General features: G+C 37.1%; 2 protein-coding genes and 1 pseudogene across 5 annotated transcripts; 2 read left to right on the top strand and 1 right to left on the bottom strand.

Annotated features, from left to right (window-relative positions):
• Window positions 1–14: 14 nt before the first annotated feature.
• LOC137731164 (flowering time control protein FCA-like) lies at window positions 15–9,484 on the bottom strand. Of its 4 annotated transcripts, none has more exons than XM_068470273.1 (19): window positions 9,017–9,484; window positions 8,609–8,679; window positions 8,389–8,467; window positions 5,239–5,321; window positions 5,110–5,161; window positions 4,615–4,682; window positions 4,271–4,337; window positions 4,103–4,182; window positions 3,933–3,997; window positions 3,697–3,753; window positions 3,415–3,577; window positions 3,032–3,103; window positions 2,356–2,892; window positions 1,330–1,530; window positions 1,050–1,250; window positions 937–975; window positions 755–817; window positions 632–677; window positions 15–400 (listed from the first exon to the last, which is right to left on the bottom strand). In XM_068470273.1, the coding sequence occupies exons 1-19, from the start codon at window positions 9,237–9,239 to the stop codon at window positions 393–395; spliced, it is 2,175 nt and encodes a 724-aa protein (XP_068326374.1). In that variant the 5' UTR covers window positions 9,240–9,484; the 3' UTR covers window positions 15–392. The 4 variants fall into 4 exon arrangements, with proteins under 4 accessions (XP_068326374.1, XP_068326376.1, XP_068326372.1 ...); XM_068470275.1 differs by having other exon boundaries at window positions 2,356–2,874; XM_068470271.1 differs by having other exon boundaries at window positions 2,356–2,925; window positions 9,017–9,483.
• A 1,529-nt stretch (window positions 9,485–11,013) lies between these two features.
• Window positions 11,014–11,847, top strand: LOC137732645 (cell wall / vacuolar inhibitor of fructosidase 1-like; annotated as a pseudogene).
• Window positions 11,848–13,603: 1,756 nt separating this feature from the next.
• Window positions 13,604–16,865, top strand: LOC137731867 (GPN-loop GTPase QQT2-like). Its single transcript, XM_068471109.1, has 6 exons — window positions 13,604–13,939; window positions 14,148–14,271; window positions 14,423–14,649; window positions 14,901–15,191; window positions 15,971–16,176; window positions 16,284–16,865. The coding sequence occupies exons 1-6, from the start codon at window positions 13,838–13,840 to the stop codon at window positions 16,531–16,533; spliced, it is 1,200 nt and encodes a 399-aa protein (XP_068327210.1). The 5' UTR covers window positions 13,604–13,837; the 3' UTR covers window positions 16,534–16,865.
• The last annotated feature ends 6,868 nt before the right edge of the window (window positions 16,866–23,733 follow it).

The following is a 23,733-nucleotide window of genomic DNA, read 5'->3' as shown; positions in this document are numbered from 1 at the left end:
TATGGCAAAGCTAATGACATATTATCTACCAAATATTTTATTTTTTGGGTTTAAGTACAAGCTAAACTAATATTTATCTGATTTCTATGTTTTACAATTATATCCTACAACTCGATTTTAGGCAAATGGTTGCCCTGTACTAATGGTACACGTGTTCAATTCAGTGAGCCAGTAACTGTAAACAGTTAAAAAAAAGGCTCACAAAAAAGGAACCGAAGGGCCGAAGAACGTTTCCACTACACTACACACATCCTACTCAGCATTTTCAAGCTCCAACAAGGACCCTTGGCTGCATGGTGATCAAAATTCATACAATTATGCTATCGTTCGGCTTCCTCCGAGCATCAATTCTTTTGCCGACGACGTGCCACCTTACATTCTGCTTGACCACTTCAAGCGCCTGGAGATTGAAAATATGTTCACCAATTTAGAAAGGGGTTAAAACAGTAGACAAATGCTCAGCGCATAAGACCCGAATATTTGACATTTCTTCTCATTCTATATAGACACAATAAACCTAGCCCTTTCTAGGAATTTTCCAATTTAACCATTACGAGTCCATTATCTTGCTAGATCAGCTAGTAAAACCCATACTGACATCACAATTTGAACGAAAATAATTGATTAGAACCTGTTGGTTTATTCTTCCACATCCACTCCTGAGCAGCCTGAAGCCCCTTGGCAGAAACAGAGAACTAAAGTTAATTTGTGATACTTAAAATACACTGAGCACCTGGATTTAAAAACTGAATACCTGTTGGTAGCGTGAAGGATCACCGACTGAGCTAGGTGTGGATAATTGTGAATAACTTCCTTCCTGGAGATACAAATGATGAAAAGAACCAATTAAAAAATGGACTGTTTACGGGAAAACTCTATATTTTTATTTTTCTTGCGAATGTGAATTATTTGGGTAATAGTAGGTGCAAAATTTACCTGAACATTTTGGTGACCTATAATTCCAGAGGCCTGATACTGGAATTCAAAGTAATGAGTTAGTAACCACAATCAAATCTTTAACATTCGAGAAACCATGAGGAAACACTGACCGATGAAGAAAACGAGGGCTGTTGTAACTGCAAGTTAGTCCGAAGCTGTGGTTGAAGCTGAGATTGATGATGCAGCTGTTGCGTTTGAGAAATTTGCTGTGCAGACCGATTTGGAGGGAGCGATGGGACATGAGGCTGCTGAACTGGTGCCTTTTGTTGCTGCTGTTGCTCAAACAATATAAGTTCGGCAGGTTTCTCCCACTACAAGTCATGTGAGCAGCATCACTCAGATTGAAATCAAAAGGCCAAAAAGAGGGAATCTGAGTGACAAAATCCTTACCCTGCTTTCACCAGTTGCATTATTATAATAGTACTTGTATCCATCTGGGGAGGTGTGCTCTGTCCAAACACATTTTGCAGGAGCTATAGCCTGGGATCCGGGAATAGCTGGAGCAACAGATGTGGTTGAAAGCACATCCACCGCCGGTGTGGAAGCAGTAGTGCTGGCAACTGTATGTGATGCAACCCCAGTCCACTGAGACTGCAGGAACAAATATAATGTTCAGCTTCCAAGGTTGGAGTTGGTTAAGACAACTAGAAGAAGCAATAGAGCATCACAGACAATTTTATCCGGTTGACAGGCAACCAGCCAAATGCAAAGATCGTATAGGGCTTAAACTTCCAACTCTGAGAAATACGAATGGTATCATAAAATCAGCAGCGGGCAGGTCAAAATGATTAGGTTGACAGGCAACCAACATATACTCGTGGGGCAAACGTATGCAGAAGCTAAAATGCACAGCTTACTAACCACAGTTACAGATACAACCGAATAAAAAAACAAAGTGGCAAAAAAAATGAACCTCTACTTCCATACATGTTCCCATTAATGTTCCTATATTCCACGTTCCTAAGCGTATTCCGCTCTCTTGAACCCTACCCTCCTGTCCTATCTTCTTTGCCCTCCCCTGTCTAGTAAAGTCAAAGTACTACTTTACTACTTTTGCATGTCCTGGGTAAAGTTGATGTGAGCCTGCTTCCAAACAACTTTGAGTAGAGTCGTTCAAAAATAAGTTTCTACGGCCCCCTTGCTCATTTAACACAGCATCCGGGTGCCAATGGAGATACAGCGACCCTTGCTCACTTATCACTGTGTTCGGGCCACAAATCACGCCACTTACAGGTGACGACCTAGCTTTAGCCATATTTTGGCAATCAAAACAGCATTGTTCTACAGTTCTATAGCCACAAGTCATGCAATCAATCCATTTAAGCAACTAAATTTACAATCCTCATGGTACCGCATCTGGGACATCCAATTACCACATACTCCTACAAGATAACAATTGACTAATTTTTAAAGTACCTGTTGCTGTTTGTTAGCCTGGGGATTCTGATGCATTGCCAACCCCTGACTTGATGGTTGCATTTGCTGCAGCTGTTGTTGGAGCTGGGAGAACGCCTGCTGAGATGATTGAAAACTTGCTTGCAGAGTTTGTGTCTGCTGCGACAGCATCTGAGCTAACGGAGAGGGTGACTGCTGAAGAGGCCGAATCAGTTGTTGCTGAGCAGGAGCAGAACCAGACTGCTGTTGATTTGATGCAGTGGGCATGGGCCGAGGTTGTAAGCTGATATTCAAAGGGGCTGGTAGTGCTGTAGCAGAAGGCGCATTCTTCTGAGCCTCAGGCTGAGGAACAGACATCTGTCCACCCAAGCCAAGAAACTGTTGTGGCGGTAATGCTTGACTAAATGGTGTTTGACCAGCAGAATGAGGAAGTTGAGCCTGACCAAGCTGCCGTACTGTTTGTGTGTGTGTGTATGATGCCGAAGTTTGAGGGTGCTGTTGGAGGGGTGGTGGCAAATGCTGAGGTGACTGAATATGCTTCTGTAATGGAGATATTTGCTGGCCAACATGTGGCATAGACTGGTTAAAACTCTGAAACAGATCCAATCAAACCACACTGAAATACGGGTAAATAAGAAATAATTATTTCGACTTTAGACTACCACGTAGATTAAAATAAAGTTCTAACACCTTGTACCTTTTGTGATGTTAAAGAAGACGAAACTGCCATTCCAGGAAGAGGACCCTCTGCAGAGCCGCCATGGCCACCCTAAAAATTCAAAAAGCAAATAATTAGATTTTTAAAGGCATTAAGCACACTTATAACAAAAAACTCTAATAAGAAACTAGCATCATATAGATCGTGAATGTAAACAATAAAATCACGACGCCCCTGCAGCCACCCTTTCATCTTCAGCTGCAGATGGTATGAAAAGGTTACGGTAATATCATCCAATCAAGAATCACTACAGATGCGTTACTTACGGCATCTGTATGCCTTCCCTGGATGTCTTACGCAAACACAAGAAAAGGGACATTTCTTAGAGGAGCAATGTTGCAAAATCATTGAATTATTCTTACTGAATTCAAGGGAAACGGCATGTCTCCAGACTGAGGAAGCAAATTGTCCCCAAAGCCACGACTACCAGGATTGGTGGATGATCCTAAGTTTGGTGGACTCATTGGATGCCAAGTATTAGTTGGAATTTGGTCGCGCATAGGATCACCAATGTTAGGCAATGGTCTGTTTGGAGTAAGTTAGAAACAAAGAAGTAAGTTAGAAACAAAGAATGTAAATGGCTACAACAAAGAGAATGCACACAAAAAACTTCACAACAGCATTCGGATCATTGTGGGGATTACCTGGGCCCTGGGGCTTGAAATCGAGGACCAAAACCTGGACCCCCAAATGCAGGACCCCTAAACAAGAACACTGTCAGAAACATCTAGGAATCCGTTACAAATTGATATCTGCACATTGCTAAATATAAAAAAAAGAATCAATTAAATCACTCCAACGAACAATAAGATTTAACCAGTGGCCAAAAAAATATAAAGAAGCCTCAAGGCATGTCTAAGAAAAACAAAGAGGAAGAAACCTTGAATCTCCAAGCCTAGGCCTTTTAGGATCAGCAAACCGGACGGTTAGTGGTTGATCACAACCCTGAGGTGCAGGAATAGAAATATATGTGTGATATAATAGGATAGCATTTAATAACACAGTATTATACTAAAGTAATTCCAAAGAAAAAGACAAGAAAACACTCACTCTCATTGTATATATCCCATTAAGACCATTTATAGCTGCCAATGCCATATCTCTCTGGGAGTACTTTACAAATCCACATCCTAAACACGAATGGTTCAAAGAATGCATAAATCTCATATAGAGTGCTTTCCTTATATTTGAAATTTTAAATATGACTAATAAACACACCACGACTCTGCTTCAATTCATCACGCATGAGGTAAACATCTTCAACCTGACCAAATGGTGAAAAAATCTGCAAACAGAAAACAGCAATTGGTTTCTTTCTTTTTCCAGCTGCATTTATAACTTCCAACGGTAACATTTACTCTACTAAAATAAACTGAAGTTAAGATTCTTTTGCTTTAAGTTGAGAGCATATAAATCTCCTCTGAATTAGAAAAGGACATGTCTATAAAGGAAAAATAGGATTGTGGTTCTAATAAAGAGAAGATCTAATTTGTTTCAAGATGAGAAAAGAAGACTGGAAAATAATAATCCTAGAAGATAACAGATATTGGTGTACAACATACTTCCTCAACTTCCTTTTCCGTAGCTTGTTTGTTCAGTGATCCCACAAATAATTTGTACTCAACCGCACCTACCATCAAAAAAGGGTTGACATCAACAAGGGAAAAACTATAAATTAATTAGATATGTGTGTGCAAATACAGAGGATATACAAAAGTTCCCCCATGGATACCACCTCATTCACACCATGGTCTTGAGGAAAAAATATAAAACCAAAGGTAACAGCATAATTGGTTGAGGACCACTCGTAGGTTAGTAAGGGCTTAAGAGATCAAGAAAAATCAAGCACAAGATTACTGTATGTTGAAAGAGGTTCCTTCTCACTTATCATGTCCTCTAAGAAGTGGCTCCAACTCAAGCCAAGATATGACTGACCATTTGAGCCAGCAGTGTATCTAATATTTGGGGAAGTGTGTCTAAAAAGGCTATACACATTTCATGATACAATTTGCACATAAAATGGAACAATCAAACATTCATGCTGAGATGACAATTACCAAGGCGTTCTCGTTCACCATCGGCATATCTGACTTGGATAGGACCCATTCCCTGAAGTAACAAGAGTGTGGAACAACTATAAATTAGTTACAAGACGATTGAAAATCAAACGGTAAAAAAAAACTTACCCCAGGAAGAGTGTGTTGATTATGCAGAGCTCTAATTGCCCTACCAGCTTCTTCTGAGGTTGCATATTTTATAAAACAACAACCTGCATATGCAACTTATACCCTTGTAAAAAAGCCAAAGATAGGTAGCTAGGTTGATAGCCATAATAAAATTCCCATTGAGAAATTTTAAAAACACACACATGGAACCTTGTATTCACAAGCTAATAAGCTAGTAAAACTATCATTTCAAAAGAAACAACTAAAAATAAAAATGATATATCACACACATCAAATTCCTTAGTGCATGTACAAGCAAAAGGGAGAGCAATGGCTAGAAAAACGGTGTGAGAACCCATAATCTTAAACCACACATCTAGGAACAACCCAAAACACGTAAACAATCCATGGTTGTGGCGTTTCAAGATCATATCGGTATAAAAGAAAGGTATTTGTCAAACCCTTTCTTTCCAAATAACATAAGTTATCAATACTACAACTTCAAACAAGATTGTTATCTTAATAATATTAATGGCTCATTCATACAGGGCACAATCATTAAACCCAGAGGACATTAGCTAGGTAGAACAAGTGCATAAAAAGAGCTTCATACATCAGATTTTTTCAGAACGCTTATCATGTACCAAATTTGGCTCATAATGGTGGGAAGCTTGAGGAGCCAAAAGAAACCATAACATCAGAAAAAAAAAAAAAGGACAACAATTCAAACTTGATTTCAGGATCATTGTCCTCTAATTGGAATAAATCACAAAATTAGACATCAAAGTAACATTCATATACCATCAAAATACACCATTCATCAAAAGTTTTGTAAATCCAGAAAGGAATATCCTGATAAAACAGCCACCACACAAGCCATCTCACGCCAGATTGGCTGTCTCAAAAGTAAGATCTTTCATCCGACACACCAGTCAGATTTAAACGAAAAGTTGATTTCAGAAGAGTGTCCTATATGATAAATATCACTGCTTGTTCAACATCCTATTTAGACATTATCAAAGTAATGTCCAGGAAGAATCAGACCTGAGGAACTCTCCATAGGAATAGTTTAGAACAATCAATAACAAGTCCGGAACGAACATATGCACATGTTCATACCATGACAGTTCATGAATGTACCAACAATTATGAAGCATCGATTGGGGAATTTAGAGGCCACAAATACCATCTTCAGAAGCCAAACCATGGAAATTATACAAGCTTTGCGTTTGTATGCCCTTGTTACTATGATTCTGGATGAGAAAACTTGGATTAAGTTCCACCTCCCACGTCACACTACCAGTCAAATCTCTAGACAAGCCAGTCAAATCTCTAGACAAGCCAAGAGTCCTCTATACTAACATTGTAGGTGATAAACCTCAGCACAATAAAGGATGACAAGATCATTCAAGCAAACCAATAATTGAAAGAAAAAGCAACTCATTTTCTGCCATTAACAAAACTGTATCCTATGATACAACCAATCCCAGAGAAAGACTGTTCAGCTACACCATAACCAAAGACATAAATCATAAGTCTACCATTGCCTCACTAACTTCACCAAATATATGATGAACTTTCACATTACCAACCAGTCGACGAATGAGATAGTATTGCCCAATGCAAACACATGGATATGATAAACAAACAAAAAATCAGCCAGATTGATGGCCGAAATTCGCAACTAAAAAAAAACTCATACATTCACCCACACGAACAGAAATGGAAAACTACCAACTCAAGATACACATAGCATCAGAAAGTGTAGAAGATTTGACGCAATATTCCTATACCAAACCTTCAGAGTTGTTTTTCCAACGCTTTCATGCATTCACAGGGGAGGTAAGTTTCAATAAAAGACTAAGGAAATTATAGAGAATACTAATTTATGAAGATACAAAACAAAGGCAATACTTGCTCAGAGCCTCCTATCACTTGGGAGTGGGAACAAGATCAACTCTAAAGTTGGAAAGCCCCAACTGGAGATGGAATTCCATAACCAGAAAACTCAGTTGCACTTCACAATAAGATCCCTGAATTCTACAAAGTAAATTTACTACAAGGACAGCTAAAACTAATATAAAAATCCACAAGGCCAAACAAAATACTTGCCCTAGAAATATTACAAACCTCAACAACAAATAACCTTACAAGAATTAAACATCAGCCCGCTACTGAAAGTGTCTTGCTATGTCAACACTACTCAAAACATGAGCCGCATGAGAGCCACTCAAGAGTACCAACTTCAAATAAGGTAACAACACACAACCACATTTTCCTTATGGTGGCACATCAGCATCATAAAGAGACAAATGAGTTTCAACTAACACATCCAAATGCAAATCGGATCTCTTGCTCCAAAAGGAGGTATTAGCCATGCATACAACCATCCAGAGACCGTACCAGGAATAGACAAATAAATAAATCTAGTTCTGCCACATATTGATATCTTAAAATGTGTACAAGGAGGGGGGGGGGGGCATAAAACCACCATATTGAAATATCCATCCCCATGTGCACACATGAAAACACGCCGAAACTTAGATAGTGAAAGATGTAAAACCAACAAACTCACACAAACCATCCAATAATCATCCATCTCTTCCAGAACATCCAACTTCACATCCATCACATCCTGTCAATCTCATAAAGTGATACATGACATTCCAAGTCATTCACACAGAGCACTCCCGCGTTCACCAAGATAAGAATAAACCAAAGAAATCCTCCAAATTACATTATGATTAATACTAGTCAAAAGCAAAAAACCACGTATGTTCTGAGTCAATTTTCTGTACAACAGTTGCACTTCTAAACATCCTAACATAAACAAGCAACAGCTATGGCAACAGACACTCCCATTACAAATAATTTGTTAGGTAATGCCCCCAGTGCTGCAGCCACTATCAGAAGCGCATGACCTAAGTGTCTTCCAAGATCCCAACAGCTATTCGAAAACTGGTTTTTAGTTGGTTTACATGTCTTGCCTTCTTCTTCTTTGAGAGGACGGACATGAATAAAAGGTTGCAAGCAAAACCAACAAGTGTGAAACTTGTTGCAAAAACAAAGTGAGATAAGGTGAGCTTTGGCATGCTCCCATCTGCCTCTCAGAGCACCTGAAATAAGATATTCCCGATAACAATTATATAATAAAATTACGCACACAGGTACCTTGCTGCTGTCCTGTTTTCTTATCTTTGATCAGAGCAACCTCTAACACTTCTCCATGTTCTTCAAACACAGGACGAATCTGACATCGTATAAAACCAACATGCATAAACACCATGATGTAAACGTTACCATTTAAACATAGCACCATTTCATACATATGGAAAAGTCCAACAACAACATATATCGAGCATTTTGGTACAGTAATAATAGGCTAACTTACATCTTCCTCGGTGGCTGTCCTAGGAACTGATCCAATAAATAGTTTGGCAAAGCTGCCTCTATCGAAACGATCTGAAAGATATTCAAACTCATAAGCAACGCAGAAAGTAACTACAGCATAAACAAAATGAAAAGATACAGCCTTTAGCTACTTGAGCAAGATTTTAAAGCAAAAATCAAACATTAATTGCTATTGACTAACTTTACAATCTATCTTCCCACGAGTCAAGTACATTGAAACTGCTTAATAAACTTAGCTCAAGCAAAACACAACATAAATGCAAGAAAATTCATCAAAGTTGCAGCAAATAAATTTCATTTTTCACCAACTTCTAAAGTGTTCTGAGGCTTGAAAACCGCAACATGAAATCCCAATTAAAGAAAATTAAAGAAAATCAGAACAACGCACCTGGAGAACCTCCACGAGTAAAACCTCGTTTCTGACCCGATAGCGGAGGCGGGTCCTGGTAGTTCGGGCCAAACCCTCCGCCGCCGCCCCCAAATGACCGGAACCCACCGGGAGAGTCACGAGGCGGGGTGTCGAAGCCACGGTGTGGACCACCACTACCCCGACCTCCTCCGCCGCGATAGTTAGGAGGGCTGCGGCGAGTGTGGTGGCTCTGGTGGTTCATAGGCGCGTCGGAGAAGCGAGAGGGTCGACGGTAGGGGACCGAGTCCTGGTGGTGGTGGTCGCCGTCGTCGTTGTCGCCATAGCGGTCTACTCTGTACCTATCCAGCTTTACGAAGTTCTGCGTGCCCTAACCCTAACCCTAACCCTAGCGCCAAGACTGGTGCTTGAATTTCGGAAGAGAAAGACTTGGAGATTAAAGACAAAGTGAAGTCCTTTCGTTGTGAGAGTGTAATAAGTAAAAACTCAGAGGGAAGCACAGATGCTCTATGTGCTGTTTGCTGCGTCCAGACTCGAGGCGTTCGAAGGGTCGGTTCGGGTCAGACCGTCATGAGCAATCACAACGGATCCGACCTCGGTTCTATAGGATCCAAACGGGACTTGCGCGGGTAGGATTGGGCCGCAATGGCGGGCTTCCCCTGGGCTTGTATTACTTTACGCGGCCGGTGAAAATCTTGAAAGCCGACCTTGGTTAACGTTTCGCCACTTAGTAATACGGTCTAGTAGTATTATGTTTTACTTGTAATTGAAATGTCTTATATTTGATTCTTACCAAAGGTGAATTTAACCCACATTATTTATGATAATTTGTTTGTAATGTGCATATCACGTGGGTTTTTTTTTGTTTTTTGAGGAAGAAAGAAGATTAAAATAAAAAGAAATCTCGAAGACACCCAAGGCCTCAAGAATCATACAAGAGAGTTTTTTTTTTTTTTTTTTTTTTTTGCTTGGGTAGGAACACAACCATCCCAAATATATGAATTTGTACAATTATGCCCAAGAGAAGTGATGGCGTCCTCTGTGAAGTTTACTTCCCTATATACATGATTTCATTCTATCAGCTCGAATGATGAGGCAAGTCGTTTAATGTCCTCAACAATGGACCTAATTCTCCATGGAATTGCATCAATGACACAACCTTCGAGTCACCTTCCATCACAATTCTTCTGATTTGACGTTATTTGGCCAAAGCCAAGGCATCCCAGAGAGCCTGAGCTTCAGCCATGGTGATAATGTTTGGTCCAAGTTGTCGAGCACCCACGAGAGAAGGTTGCCTCCGATGATTTCTGATTATAAAACCCATAGCAACAGAAGCGCCCTCGACCGACCCATCAAAATTGAGCTTATAAAAGGCTGCAACATGTGCTTTCCAACTAATGGTGTTGCTTGAGATCTTAGTGTTCCTTGGTTTTTGTTTCAAATTAGCCTTCAAGAACTCTTTACCAATTGTATATGTTGCCATCAGACAGTGAGTTGGATGAGGTATAATTTGTTTAAAAATAAAATTATTTCTATCATTCCACATTTGCCAACAAAGAATTGGAATTTTACTAAAATGAAAAAGATCATCACTATATAAAGCTGACATCCCCATTTACCAATCATTCATATTGGTAATGGAGGAGGGTGGAGACATGTTATTACAAAGCTTGCAAACTTTTTTCGGGTAAATTATCCTAAAAGGAAAAGTTGCAATATACATTTGCGTCTTATATTCTTGTTTTACACAAATCATAGTCACTTACCATTAAATTTGATATTAGAAATGAAAAATAAATGAATGCGCTTTTAATATTATCAAATTCAGAGACGAATAAATATGCGTACACGACAACTCTAATGTATATTCATTCACAATTAGTTGTTATAATGAGGTGCCATTTACATGACTGACCAAATTTCGCACTTGATTTCCCATCAATTCCTTCACGCGAATCAAACGGGCCTAGTTACATAAGCAACGACAAACTTCTCAAACCATTTTTTGTCTTGCGAAAATGAGGTACTCAACATGGCTTATCCAACTAGCATGTCTAGTTCTAATCTTTCTTCCCCTAAGCCATTGCAGTAGGGCTGTGACCTGTCCAATGGATGCCAATCTAATCGACCAAACCTGCAAACAAAACACCAAACTACAATCTCTGCGTCTCTTCTCTCAAATTGGACCCTCGAAGCGCAAAAGCAAATGTGACCGGCTTAGGGTTCATCACAGTTGACATGGCCAAGGCTATGGCAACTGACGCCGGGAATAGATTTAGCGAGCTGCTTAAGCAGAGCCCCAGTGCCCCACCTTTAAAATCTTGCGCTACCTTCTACCATATAATTCTGGTAGCTGATGTCGCAGAAGCTAGTCAAGGTTTTAAGTAGGGTAACCCCTAAGTTTGCAGAGCAAGGCTTGAACGACGCTGCCGGTGCGGCTGAAGCATGTGAAAAGGAATTTTAAGCAAATCACCGGTGACCGTTGAGAACAAAGTTGTCCATGACCTTAGTAGCATGGCTGCAGCAATTGCCAGGCGTTTGCTTTGATGTATTTGAAAAAAATCATGTTACCTTGATAATCAATAATTTGTCTTAGCTATATATACTATATTTAATTCTTGTTCGTTTGAGAAGTAGTCGGGGGTGCGGGGGCTGTGATCCATGGTGGGGGAGGGTGCTTTCTGGGCCGCTGGGGTGTGGAGATTTCAAGTGGAGCTGCTTGCAATTTGAGCAGGTTACAAGTGGAATCTGACTGTTTGGAGGCTGTGGCCGCCTGCAATGGAAGGACAATGGATTTTTCAGGTCTCGCGTTTGTTGCTTCTGATATTAAGGAGCTCGTTTTCGAGTTATAAGAGTGTAATATTTCGTATATTCCGCGGAATTGTAATGGAGTGGCTGATCATCTTGCCAAGTCAAGTTTATATAGCAGTGATTCTCGTTGAGTTTCTTTGTCTTTCATTTTATCTGTATGTTTAATAATAACATAAAATGATATAAGCTATTTTACTAAGACCTACTCTAACCTTTGTGGCAAAATTCAAATTTTAGGTTTTAAACTTACTCCAACGGTCCAACCCTTGGAGCGAATATGAGTTAAAACCTAAAACTCATTTATGGGGCAAATTTAGCTTAGGATTCCCTCTAGGTTAGTGGGACTGGCCCACCATATATGTGTATTTTTTTTAGTTTAATATTTATAAATTTATTGAATCCAACGGCTAAGATCTAATTTGATCAACTCCAACGGTAAAAATTTAAATCCAACAACTAAGGTAATTAAAAAAATTATTTTATGTGTTTCATATTCTTTCATACTATCCCACGAGTTTCATGATGTTGGTTTAGTAATTTTTTAATATTTATCGGAATCTAAATATTTTTAGGTTAAAATGTTTATAAAATTAAATTAAGATAGTCTACATAATTTTTTTTTTAAAGTTACTTTAAGAAAAAAAGTTATCATAAATTCATTCTTTAATAATCTCAGGCTAAAAATTTAACCCATAATAGTTAGATGAGAAGAATTGTATCTAGGTTAAAATCTAAATTTTTTAGGTTAAAAATTTTAGGTTTTAACCCAAGGGTTGGAGATGGTCTAAAAGAGCTTACTTTTATTAATTTCAAAATTAAAAACACATTATATATTGAAATGACATTGGTAGGATATAGTAGGGATGGTTTTGGTTTCATTCGGTTCCATTTTTTGGCAAAAATCGTACCGAACAAAATCAAACTGAATTGGTTCAATTTTCTTTCGGTTTTTTCGGTTCAACTTTTTTTTAGTTTGATTTTGTTTGGTTCGGTTTCGGTACGACATTGGTAGACTAATAATAAGAAAATGGGGAAGGTGGGAAGGTCAAGTTATATCAACAACCTCAATTAAAAGAAAAATGATCACTGTATCTATTCAAAAAACAAATAAATAAAGAAGTTCTTCCAAGTTCCAAGGCCTTCTAAAACTTTTCTTTATAACCAATGAAATATCTCTCCTAATTGAACCAAGTATACTCCTTGAAAAAGCCCTAAGCTTAGTTTCAAATTTGGCAACAAAGTTTCACAAAAGAAACATCATGGGCATACATTCATAAAGTGTAAAGGAATTCGGTTCGATTCGGTTTTCGAGTCTTCAAAATTGAAACCGAACCAATAAGGTTCGGTTTTTTCTTTTTCGGCTCAAAATTTTTTTATTTAGTTTTTTGAACTCACTCCTAGGTTACAGACCTAAATCGAAAACATAAAAAAATAACATACCTAAATTGTAAGGATATTGCAATTTTGTTACTTGAAAGCTTGCAAACAACTTAAGAAAAAAAAGTTTTAAGATAATTTCAAAAATCAACTTAAGAAAAGTTCACACACAAAACAATTACTGCATAATCAAATTATTATATAAATAAATATATAGCAGCATATAAAGCGTGAATGATATATAGCCCTACATTGAAGGGGATTATATTTTAGAGCCTAAAAGTTTAATTAGGCTCTAAATTTTTTTTTTTTAGTATATCGATAATTTTATACTAAAAAAAGAGAATTCGGCCAAACCACACAAGCAGTCCAATTTAGTATTGAGTTCGTCTTCTACAAGATTCGAAGTTTTTAAGTTATATGCATCATTTTTTCAGCTCTGTATAGCGTGAGATGCTCTAAAGAAAGATTCATTTGAGAACCGCCATTTTTCTTTTTTCTTCAAGCAGTGTACAAGTGTCATAGAAAAGCCCATAATCGTCTCCAAATATTCTCTTCGCACACGCAGCACTCCCATAAACTCCCGTATTCCCGCCACACCCCACAGCGGCGCAGGAAGGAAAGAGGTGGCACCCAGCAATTCCCTTCGCCGGAATGGACATCGATTCAGATTTCCAGAAAATTAACATCAAATCGCAGGAGGAAGGAGGTGGCGCGCCCATACCCATGGACTCCGAAGACTCTTCCACCATTCAGGTACTCTCTCGCTCTTTCGCGCACTAGGGTTTCGTTTATTGAGCTCTTAAATTCCTGCACAGAAACCCTAAAACTACAAACTTATCTGGGGTTTTTTAATTTAATTTTTTGTAGTGAGTCATTGTTCTAACTTGTTTGAATTAAGTTGGGTATTTTTTTTTTTTTTTTTTGGAATAAGCTTGGATTTATTTGATTTGTTCTGAATTAGGGCAAAGAAGATGAGGAACTTACTGATTCGATGAAGAAACTGCAAGTTGAGGAATCATCGTCAGGGCAGTCAGGGTCCAATTTCAAGAGAAAACCTGTCATTATAATTGTGGTGGGCATGGCAGGTAATTGCGTAGAATTTAATTGGGGTTTCTTTGTTTATTATAGCAATGTGGTCGTTCTACCTGATTCATTTCGGTTTTGAATTTGGTGGAGTTATGTTATTTGTGAGTGCTTGAAGTTGAATGATGGTAATGTGTTGTGGGTTTTGATTAGGGAGTGGTAAGACAACCTTTATGCAGCAGTTGGTTTCACACACTCGTGAATCCGACATTCGTGGCTATGTGATGAACCTTGACCCAGCTGTGATGACTTTACCGTTTGGCGCAAATATTGACATAAGGGATACCGTTCGGTACAAGGAGGTGATGCAGCAATTCAATCTTGGACCAAATGGGGGGATTTTGACTTCACTCAACTTGTTTGCTACCAAGTTTGATGAGGTAAAACGTTGCCTGTGAATCTTTGTCTTAAATAATTTCATTCTGTAGAACGTTCAGGATGTCTTGTAAGGAGACTTGGTGCCGTTTTGTTTTTATTTGACTCATCCACATAAGCATTGATTGCATTTTTGGGAATAATGGTTCGATTTGTTTGATTAAAGTGGTTCTTGTAGCTCATGCTTTGGCTTGTATCATTCTCTCTTTCTCTCACTTATTCAAAATGAAATTATAATCATGATCTCCAATTTCAGGTTGTTTCAGTCATTGAGAAGCGAGCGCATCAGCTTGATTATGTTCTTGTGGATACTCCGGGTCAGATTGAGATATTCACTTGGTCTGCCTCTGGTGCTATCATCACAGAAGCATTTGCATCAACGTTTCCTACTGTAATTGCTTACGTGGTAGATACACCTCGTTCAGCTAGCCCGGTTACTTTTATGAGCAACATGCTTTATGCTTGTAGTATCCTTTACAAGACAAGGTTACCTCTTGTGTTGGCATTCAACAAGATTGATGTGGCTCAACATCAGTTTGCTTTGGAGGTATGCTTTAGATATGTAATATGTGTGCGAGTGCAAGCACAACAGAGCATGCTGACATTGACTGACACCCATTTCTGATGTAAATTCGGCGGTCGTCCCCCCCTATACCTAAGCACTTCAATGACATACTCACTTTGAATATACTTGAATTTGGTGGGTCTGGAAGCTTTAAGGGAACCACAATTGGAGTTGGTTTCCCACTAAATTAGCAGTAGATGGTTCCCGAATATATTGCTAGGGCTCAGTAGTGGAATCTGTCTCAAACTCAGGTTTCAAGTTTAAATTACCAAATTGATGTAAAAAAATGGAGAAAAAATGTTTATAGAGGCAGTCTGTCATGAGAAGTCTATGAGTAACAGTGAGCAGAACACAACACAACGTGGAGGTTATTTTATGTTATTTAACTTATTTTTCTAGGGGAATTGATCTTGTCCAACCGGTTCTGTTGTCAAGAATTCTACTTGACAATTTAGCCTAATTTCACTATTCATATTATTATGATTCAATAGTTGGAATACCATTTTTAATTCTTATATGTCCACATTTTAGTAGTTTGATTGATATGATACAAAAATCAAAATTTATATAGAAGAACTGTAGTTCAATGTACTTTCTGGACAACCAAGCTGTCTCAACTTTCACCTCCACTAACTTAAGCCTCAAAATTTTCTTGATTTTAAGTGTGTAATTAAATATGAAATAATTTTTCGTTTTTGGTTAAATATGAAATAATTTTTCGTTTTTGGTTATTTTTCTCTTGAAAACTGCTGTTGATGCAGTGGATGGAGGATTTTGAGACGTTTCAAGCAGCAGTGAGTGCAGATAGTTCGTACTCTTCAAATTTAGCTCAGAGCCTCTCCCTTGTGCTGGATGAATTTTATAAGAACTTGCGGTCTGTTGGAGTTTCTGCGGTTTCTGGTGCTGGAATGAAGGATTTCTTTAAGGCCGTTGAAGCTAGTGCTGAGGAGTACATGGACAGCTATAAGTAAGGCCTGAACTTCAGCAACCAACTTTTCTTCACCATATGTTACAGTGCCACGGAATATGGATGTGCATAATTGATCTAGTGTTCACAATTTGTTGCTTGTGTAGGGCTGATCTGGACAAAAGACGGGCAGAGAAGCAACGTTTGGACGAGGAACACAGAAAGGAGAACATGGAGAAGTTGAGGAAGGATATGGAGAAGTCCGGGGGAGAAACTGTGGTCTTGAGCACTGGTTTGAAGGACAAAGGTGAGAGGGGCAAAGCCATGATGGATGAGGACGAGGAAGATCAAGTTGAAGAGGAAGATGAGATGTTCACCGAAGATGAAGATGAAGAGGCTGAAAGGTTCGCATTTTGATGCTTTTGGATTGTAAGTATTAACTCACTGGTTAGGAAAAGGGATTGGATGATGTCACTCGGGGCGGACATTGATGAAAATTAGAGTATTTGGATCAGTGTTTGGATGAATGATGTGTCGTAAACTTGGTAGTTTTTAGGCATATTGTTAACTCTCGACATGCTAATGTTCGCCGGTTTGTGTATATTATGGTCGCGTCGGCTTGTACTTATCAACCGTCAAATGCTAAGGTGTATGAAGATAATTTTGGATTGTATTCTCATAGTTTCTAGTCACTAGATGATTGGTTTAGCGGATATATTTTTGGAATCAAATTTCCAAATTGGCTTCTAGTTGGAATGTACTCTCCATGATTTGACTACTACGTGGGCATCGAAGACAAATTACTCTTGGCTCTTGTTGGTAGAGATGCGCCACTAGAGAGAGAACAAAAAAAATTTACGGGTTGATTTTGGTCGTTGGCATTGTAATCAGAATGCCATAGGGGAGGGAAAGAAGAAAGAGTTTGAGTTTTTGTTTTCGTTTTTTTTTTTATTATTATTTAAAAGAAAATGAGATTATTATTGACCCTCTAAAAATTTAATGTTGTATTCCAAATTTTTTATAATTAAAAAAAAAAAAATATATATATATATATATATATATATTTGTAAAAAATGTAGAATGCAAACAACAATTCCAAAAATATTAAACTACTTTGTGATATTATGTTGTATACATGACAATGACATGGAATCACAGGAGGAATAAATAGGTCCTGATTATGTCAAGTTAGAGATTTAACGGATTTTTCCACGAAAACTGACAAAGTGACAAAAAAAAGTTGAGTTTTAGATGACAAAATTTAGTTTCAAACTGCAAAGTAAAATCAGTGAAATTTTAATGGGTATGACAAAAAGTAAGCCATAGAATTGAATTAAGGCTTATTAGTTGAAATGCCCTTTGAAATTGCCACTGAGTCTCAATTTACCCACTAAAATTGGTTTTGTCTCACTTTACCCCTTGAAACTGACATTTTCAACTTTTTTGTCTCACTTTTACCCACTTTTGTTAATCTGTTAAGTTTAAGGGTATTTTAGATATTTTAGTTTTTACACGTTTGTTCGTAGAGTCATTTTACTTGCAAGACATCCATATATTGGCTCGAAACTTTGCAATTGAAAAATATTCATTACAATAAAATCATAATACCATTAAGCTATCCTATCCAAAATACTTCCAAAACCAAAAAAAATCATTTAAATAAAATGTGCACAGTTTGAAACAAAAAAAAAAAATCACATTGTTGAGCACTAATTGTGACATCCTGTCCCGAGATTTATTGTATTTTATTATCAGTAGTAGTGAAATTATCAAAATGCCCTTGAAATGCCACATAGGCCTTCCAAGTGGACCTCAATTTTTCCTTTCACTTTTTCACTCTTATTTAACTAATTATGAACAATATTCATTCGTACAAACACGTGGCTGAAGACGGAACTCAGTTCAGAGTTATAACTAGCAAGTTATGCACGTTTCAAAATCGAGAGCAAAATGATAATTTTGCACCTCGGAAATTTGTGACAACTGACTAAATTCAGTTTTTGTTGTTAGATGGTCCTCGTGTAGACGAAATCCATGCATCGTCTAGAAATTTTGAACATCAGGTGGACTGTCGGATGGTCCTCGTCCTATCAAGGTGAATTTGTGATGGGGCCTGGTGTAAGCAAACTTGTGTGGGTGGCTTTGGGTGGGTTGCCAGGGATTTTGCTGGGATCTTTCAAGGTGCTGGAGGTAGGGGTAATTTAATATGTGGCTCTAGTTTGATGGCGGAAGCGGAAGCAATGAGATCGGCGTTGATGGGAACAAAGGATTCGGGGTTGTTCAGTTGGAGACAGATTCAAAGGTCCTGGTGGAGATGCTTAATGAAGTCTTGGCTCCGGAGGCAGCGATGGAGGGTATCCTATGGGATATTCACCATATTCGACAACACTTGAGTTCTGTTGAGTTTTTATTTACTTCTCGTGTTTGTAATAGGATTGCGCATCAAGTGGCTTCTTATGTCACGTGTGGGGGAGGGTATCATATGTGGAATCGCTTTCAGTCAGAATGACTGTTTAACATTTTGGCTTCTGATGTAAACATCCCAATTCATCTTTAATAATATTTGATTTTCGACAAAAAGAAAAAAAAAAAAAAAAAAAAAACCCCCACCCTATTCATCAAATTCTCACTTTCTTTTTTTCACTCTTAATACCCTCTCTCTCCCACTTGTTCCTTCAGAGAAATTTTTTAATTGTAACTGGTGTTAGAGTATGAGTGTGATTCTCACAATTTAGTAATAATCATTGTTATTTCATATTGGTATAAAGAGGTCTTAATGTGTTTATAAGAGTTAATTCAACTTTGGTTTGGATTGAAACTCTACTGTTGGCTTGAGAATAGAACTCATACTTGTACAAGGATTTGGTCTTGTATTCCTTGTAGGATTATTATAGGGTAATCCAGATTTTGTAGTATAAAAACCACAAGCCCCTGCTCTCACAGAAATACGCTCTTATTGTTCCAATTACCTATAACTTGGAGAGCATTGAGTTTTGCAGAGAGGAGATGGTTGTGTGTAGATTTCTCTAATGGCTCTTAATCCTAATTTGTTGAACATAGTTATGAAATGGTGTCTAGCACTATTCTTCTTGATCAATGCCCTAAAGAACATGTGTGTTGTTGCCGATGCATGTCGGGCTCAGGACAGATGAGGGAGGAAACACGATAGCCTTGCGTTGGTACAGAAACAAATCCAATCTTGACCATGTGTGGGATAGGGAGATCATACAACAAACTATGAAGGACTATTATGACAGAACACACGGGAAAGACTTCGGCAAACAGTTTTGCTGGTATGTATTGCAGATATTACTTCAGTATTTGCATATACAGAATATTTGGAGTGATGATTGTGATTTAGTTAGTTAAATCTTATGTTCTTGGCTAGTTTATTATAGAGCTTATATGGTTGCTCTTACATGTGGTATCAGAGCCAATGGATTTTTCAATTAAGTTCAATCACTGGTCCTTCAATCTGCAAAACTAATTGCGAATTAAGTTAAAGAATAAGTTTGTTTATTGGTTTTATAGAACGATGATAATACGACGTCGTTTTAGTAATACCCTTTTGTTTTTATTTCTGACCCTGGCAACGTAAAAGAAAAACTAGGGATTTATTATTTAAATTTTTTTTTTTTACCATTATCGTTCCAATAGGGGAGAAACTCGTGTTCTTCAATCTGGGAAAGGGTGAACTTATTCTTGCTTGCTTCTTTGGAGATCAATAAAGAGATTTAGTAAAACACATTTATCTTAAACATCATAGTTCTAATTTTGAGAATTATTGCTTCCGCTGTGTTCATTATGATGTCTGAAGATTGAGGTAATTGTGGTTTCTTAATCCTTTATATGAATAAAGATGTGCATAAAATATGCCTTGTACAGACCAAATATTAGTAAGATAAAAGAAAGATGAAATCTTGGTTTGATGACATTAATAAGTTTTTGTTTGTCTAAGAGATATTAACGTTCATGGTTTGTCTTTTTTATGGGAATTTGTGTCGATGGATTCTGGCCGTCACTTTGATGATGATTTTGGGTCGGCGCGTCTGTAACAATGGCGATTTACTTCGATAATTTGCAATGGTACGAGGTCCATCGGAATTGGGAGTGATGGCAATCCGCATGGATGGGTCTCGAGCATTGATGAATAATTTGTTTCGTTGATTTGGAACCAAGGAATTGCAATCGGGTTGACGAACATGGGTCCAATGATGCATTCAGGTAACTCAGTTCACTGTTTCATGCATGATTAATTGTTCTCCTATATGCGTGATTATAGTACGAAGAGTTGGAGCATAATGAATTAGGGCTTTTGCTATTTCGAGTATGCTTGTTTGTTTATATATATATATATATATATATATATATATATATATATATATATTGTGAAGGCATGATTAAACTCGAAATCCCTATAGATGCCAACTTGTGATTTATGTGAGATGTCTGGAATCATCCTTTGCTGTATAAATAAATTAGTGTATGTCTAGATATACTCTTCTATTTTTCATTAAAGAGTCCATGCGTATGCATTGTTTCATGTATGAATCTCGATACATTTAAATTGCGGGGAGCTACACATGCACATCTTAGTGTCAATTCTTGATTTTCAATTAGTTTGATTTAGATCAAGTTTGGGTTGGAATGGATTTGATTGTATATAATATGCAAGTCGGCAGGTATTATAAAGCAATAAATACAAATGCATATACGAAGTGGATGCCAATTGTTTTGTGATTTATATATAATAGCATATATGAATGAAATCTGTACCCATATGGAGATAGCATTCGTGCACAGACGTTGTAATTATGGGCGTACAGTTTTATCTATATCAAATAGAACTTGCATAAGTTTCTCTGCATATTGATGCATGCATACAAGAAAATATATGAACAGATGAATGAACATATATATGTGAGATATGTTTTGGGTAGAATCGTTATTGTGCATATATGACGGATCTGTATACAGTGTAATTTGGGTTTTATTTTGTAATGATCTTATTTTCATTAGTTGACCCAAATTAGATTTTGTGGCTTGAAGACTTGAAACCGATCTTTGAGATGCAATGGCATTGCGTGAGACTTCAATGCGAAATGTTCTGTTGCCAACTCTTATTAGGTATTTTGTATATATAGTTTTAAGACCTAAAAACTGATCGGGAGATGAATGGCATCATTTGAACTTAAATGCATGGCATTGAAAATTTAATTAGTTGTTTTGGCATTGACCTTAACCTTAAAAAATTTACTGGTATGATTATATAGGTCAAGCTATAAATTTTGAGAATTAGCTTGTCTCATCCATATACAGGGATGATAAACAAATTGCGAATGTGAGCTATTGTCTATATTTTTATACAACACAAATTGACATTGCCGAATGCATATTGATTTAATTTATGAATTCATAAGAGAGCATGTGCTTATTGTATTGTGAAAATCATCGAGTTTAAGATGCATGCTTATTATATATATATATATATATATATATATATATATATATATATATATATATTTGTGATTTCATATATGATGCATGCTTCCGCTATTATGCTTTGGTTGAAATCACAAATAGGGAGGAAGATGAACTTCGAGTTCTCCAGAAGAAATAAGTGGTCTTGATTATCTCGTTTTAATCAAGACATATTGTTGTGATATATATCCAGACATTATCAAATTTTGGTTGATCTTGCTCGATGGATATTGTACTAGTTAAGATCAAATTGAATGCAAAAATATTGTGCTTGCTATTCTGATTTTGATCATTGTTGAAACTGGTGATTTTGGGTTTATGTGAGATAAGTTATTCCGAATGGATTGTGACTATCTTTTGATACATAGACTGTTTTGCATAATGGTTTAGGTGTATATGACTAAACTGAGATTATGCAATAGGTAAGGAATCGGGAACCAATTGGTTCATATCTCTGGTTTCTTTATCGGCTATGCAGTATATTCTGCTTATGCTTAAGTGGGAGAATCATATATTCGAATGTAAGCATAAGGCTAAGAGTATTTAGGCCAGCCATTATAATTCATATGGATGCTTAAAAACCAGTTTATGGTTTTATTGAAGCAATTGGTTGAATTATTTATGTTACTTAATTTGTTTAAGTAATGAGAAGTTTAGTGCTATTTTCTGGAACTAAACTTAACTTGATATAGTGGGAGCAAACCAATTTATGTGTTTGTTCTAGTCAAGTAAAATCACATTGTTGTAAATACAAATTGGATGAATGTGATCATGGAATCTGTTTGCATATTGGTTACGGCAATTGATCACATTGATAAGACATTCAGTGTATTGCAATGACTGATAGTTAATACAGTTGATATTAACTTATACTTAACTTGTTTGTGTTAAGTATGGCCTAGATAAGTGGGAGCAAAATTGGTTTGGTTTTGCTATATTGGTTCACATAATTACAAAGTGCAAATTAAGTATGTTGTGACTTTTGAGTTAATTATGTGATGTAACAGAAAAGATTCTTAAGTTCAATACTTTAAAATGCATAGGTAAGTTGTATGTGAGGTTAAGCTTTTGTTATCCAAAAGATTTGGTGATATGATAAAACTGTTGATTGATATAACTGTGCTATTCATACAATTATGAATAATTTTAAGAGCCTACTGTCAAGAATGTTGGTATTTTTTATTTTGGGCTATATGAGTGGGAGTAGACATCTTGGTTTACTCTTGAGCTTAGATACATTGCTATGAACATGAACCGAACATTGTGATTTGTAAGTTAAATCTGTATTTTGTGTTGCAGAGGCAATTATAAATTCATTGTTTTGGTTTATGTAAGCTGGTTGTGTCTATATACTAGTGTGTTGATGAATGACTTATGTGATCACCTTTATATTGAATTTGAGATGATTATTTACTGTTGTGAATCATACTCAAGTGGGAGAATGTTAGAGTATGAGTGTGATTCTCACAATTTAGTAATAATCATTGTTATTTCATATTGGTATAAAGAGGTCTTAATGTGTTTATAAGAGTTAATTCAACTTTGGTTTGGATTGAAACTCTATTGTTGGCTTGAGAATAGAACTCATACTTGTACAAGGATTTGGTCTTGTATTCCTTGTAGGATTATTATAGGGTAATCCAGATTTTGTAGTATAAAAACCACAAGCCCCTGCTCTCACAGAAATACGCTCTTATTGTTCCAATTACCTATAACTTGGAGAGCATTGAGTTTTGCAGAGAGGAGATGGTTGTGTGTAGATTTCTCTAATGGCTCTTAATCCTAATTTGTTGAACATAGTTATGAAATGGTGTCTAGCACTATTCTTCTTGATCAATGCCCTAAAGAACATGTGTGTTGCTGCCGATGCATGTCGGGCTCAGGACAGATGAGGGAGGAAACACGATAGCCTTGCGTTGGTACAGAAACAAATCCAATCTTGACCATGTGTGGGATAGGGAGATCATACAACAAACTATGAAGGACTATTATGACAGAACACACGGGAAAGACTTCGGCAAACAATTTTGCTGGTATGTATTGCAGATATTACTTCAGTATTTGCATATACAGAATATTTGGAGTGATGATTGTGATTTAGTTAGTTAAATCTTATGTTCTTGGCTAGTTTATTAT

Source organism: Pyrus communis, chromosome 4 (assembly GCF_963583255.1).
Source record: "Pyrus communis chromosome 4, drPyrComm1.1, whole genome shotgun sequence".
Lineage (NCBI taxonomy): Eukaryota > Viridiplantae > Streptophyta > Magnoliopsida > Rosales > Rosaceae > Pyrus > Pyrus communis.
The sequence above is the reverse complement of the archived record's forward strand: the minus strand, read 5'-3'. Positions and strand labels throughout refer to the sequence as shown.

Bases quoted from the DNA above. Each gene is read 5' to 3' on its own strand.
- LOC137731164 (XM_068470271.1), bottom strand. From the start codon at position 9,239: ATGAACCACCAGAGCCACCACACTCGCCGCAGCCCTCCTAACTATCGC. The intron at 4,338-4,614 runs GTATGTTGTACA...TTCTGTTTGCAG, and splicing joins CGGAAAAGGAAGTTGAGGAA to ATTTTTTCACCATTTGGTCA. The intron at 3,998-4,102 runs GTGAGTGTTTTC...CCTGCACCTCAG, and splicing joins ATGGGATATATACAATGAGA to GGTTGTGATCAACCACTAAC.
- LOC137731867 (XM_068471109.1), top strand. From the start codon at position 13,838: ATGGACATCGATTCAGATTTCCAGAAAATTAACATCAAATCGCAGGAG. The intron at 14,272-14,422 runs GTAATTGCGTAG...GGTTTTGATTAG, and splicing joins AATTGTGGTGGGCATGGCAG to GGAGTGGTAAGACAACCTTT. The intron at 15,192-15,970 runs GTATGCTTTAGA...CTGTTGATGCAG, and splicing joins AACATCAGTTTGCTTTGGAG to TGGATGGAGGATTTTGAGAC.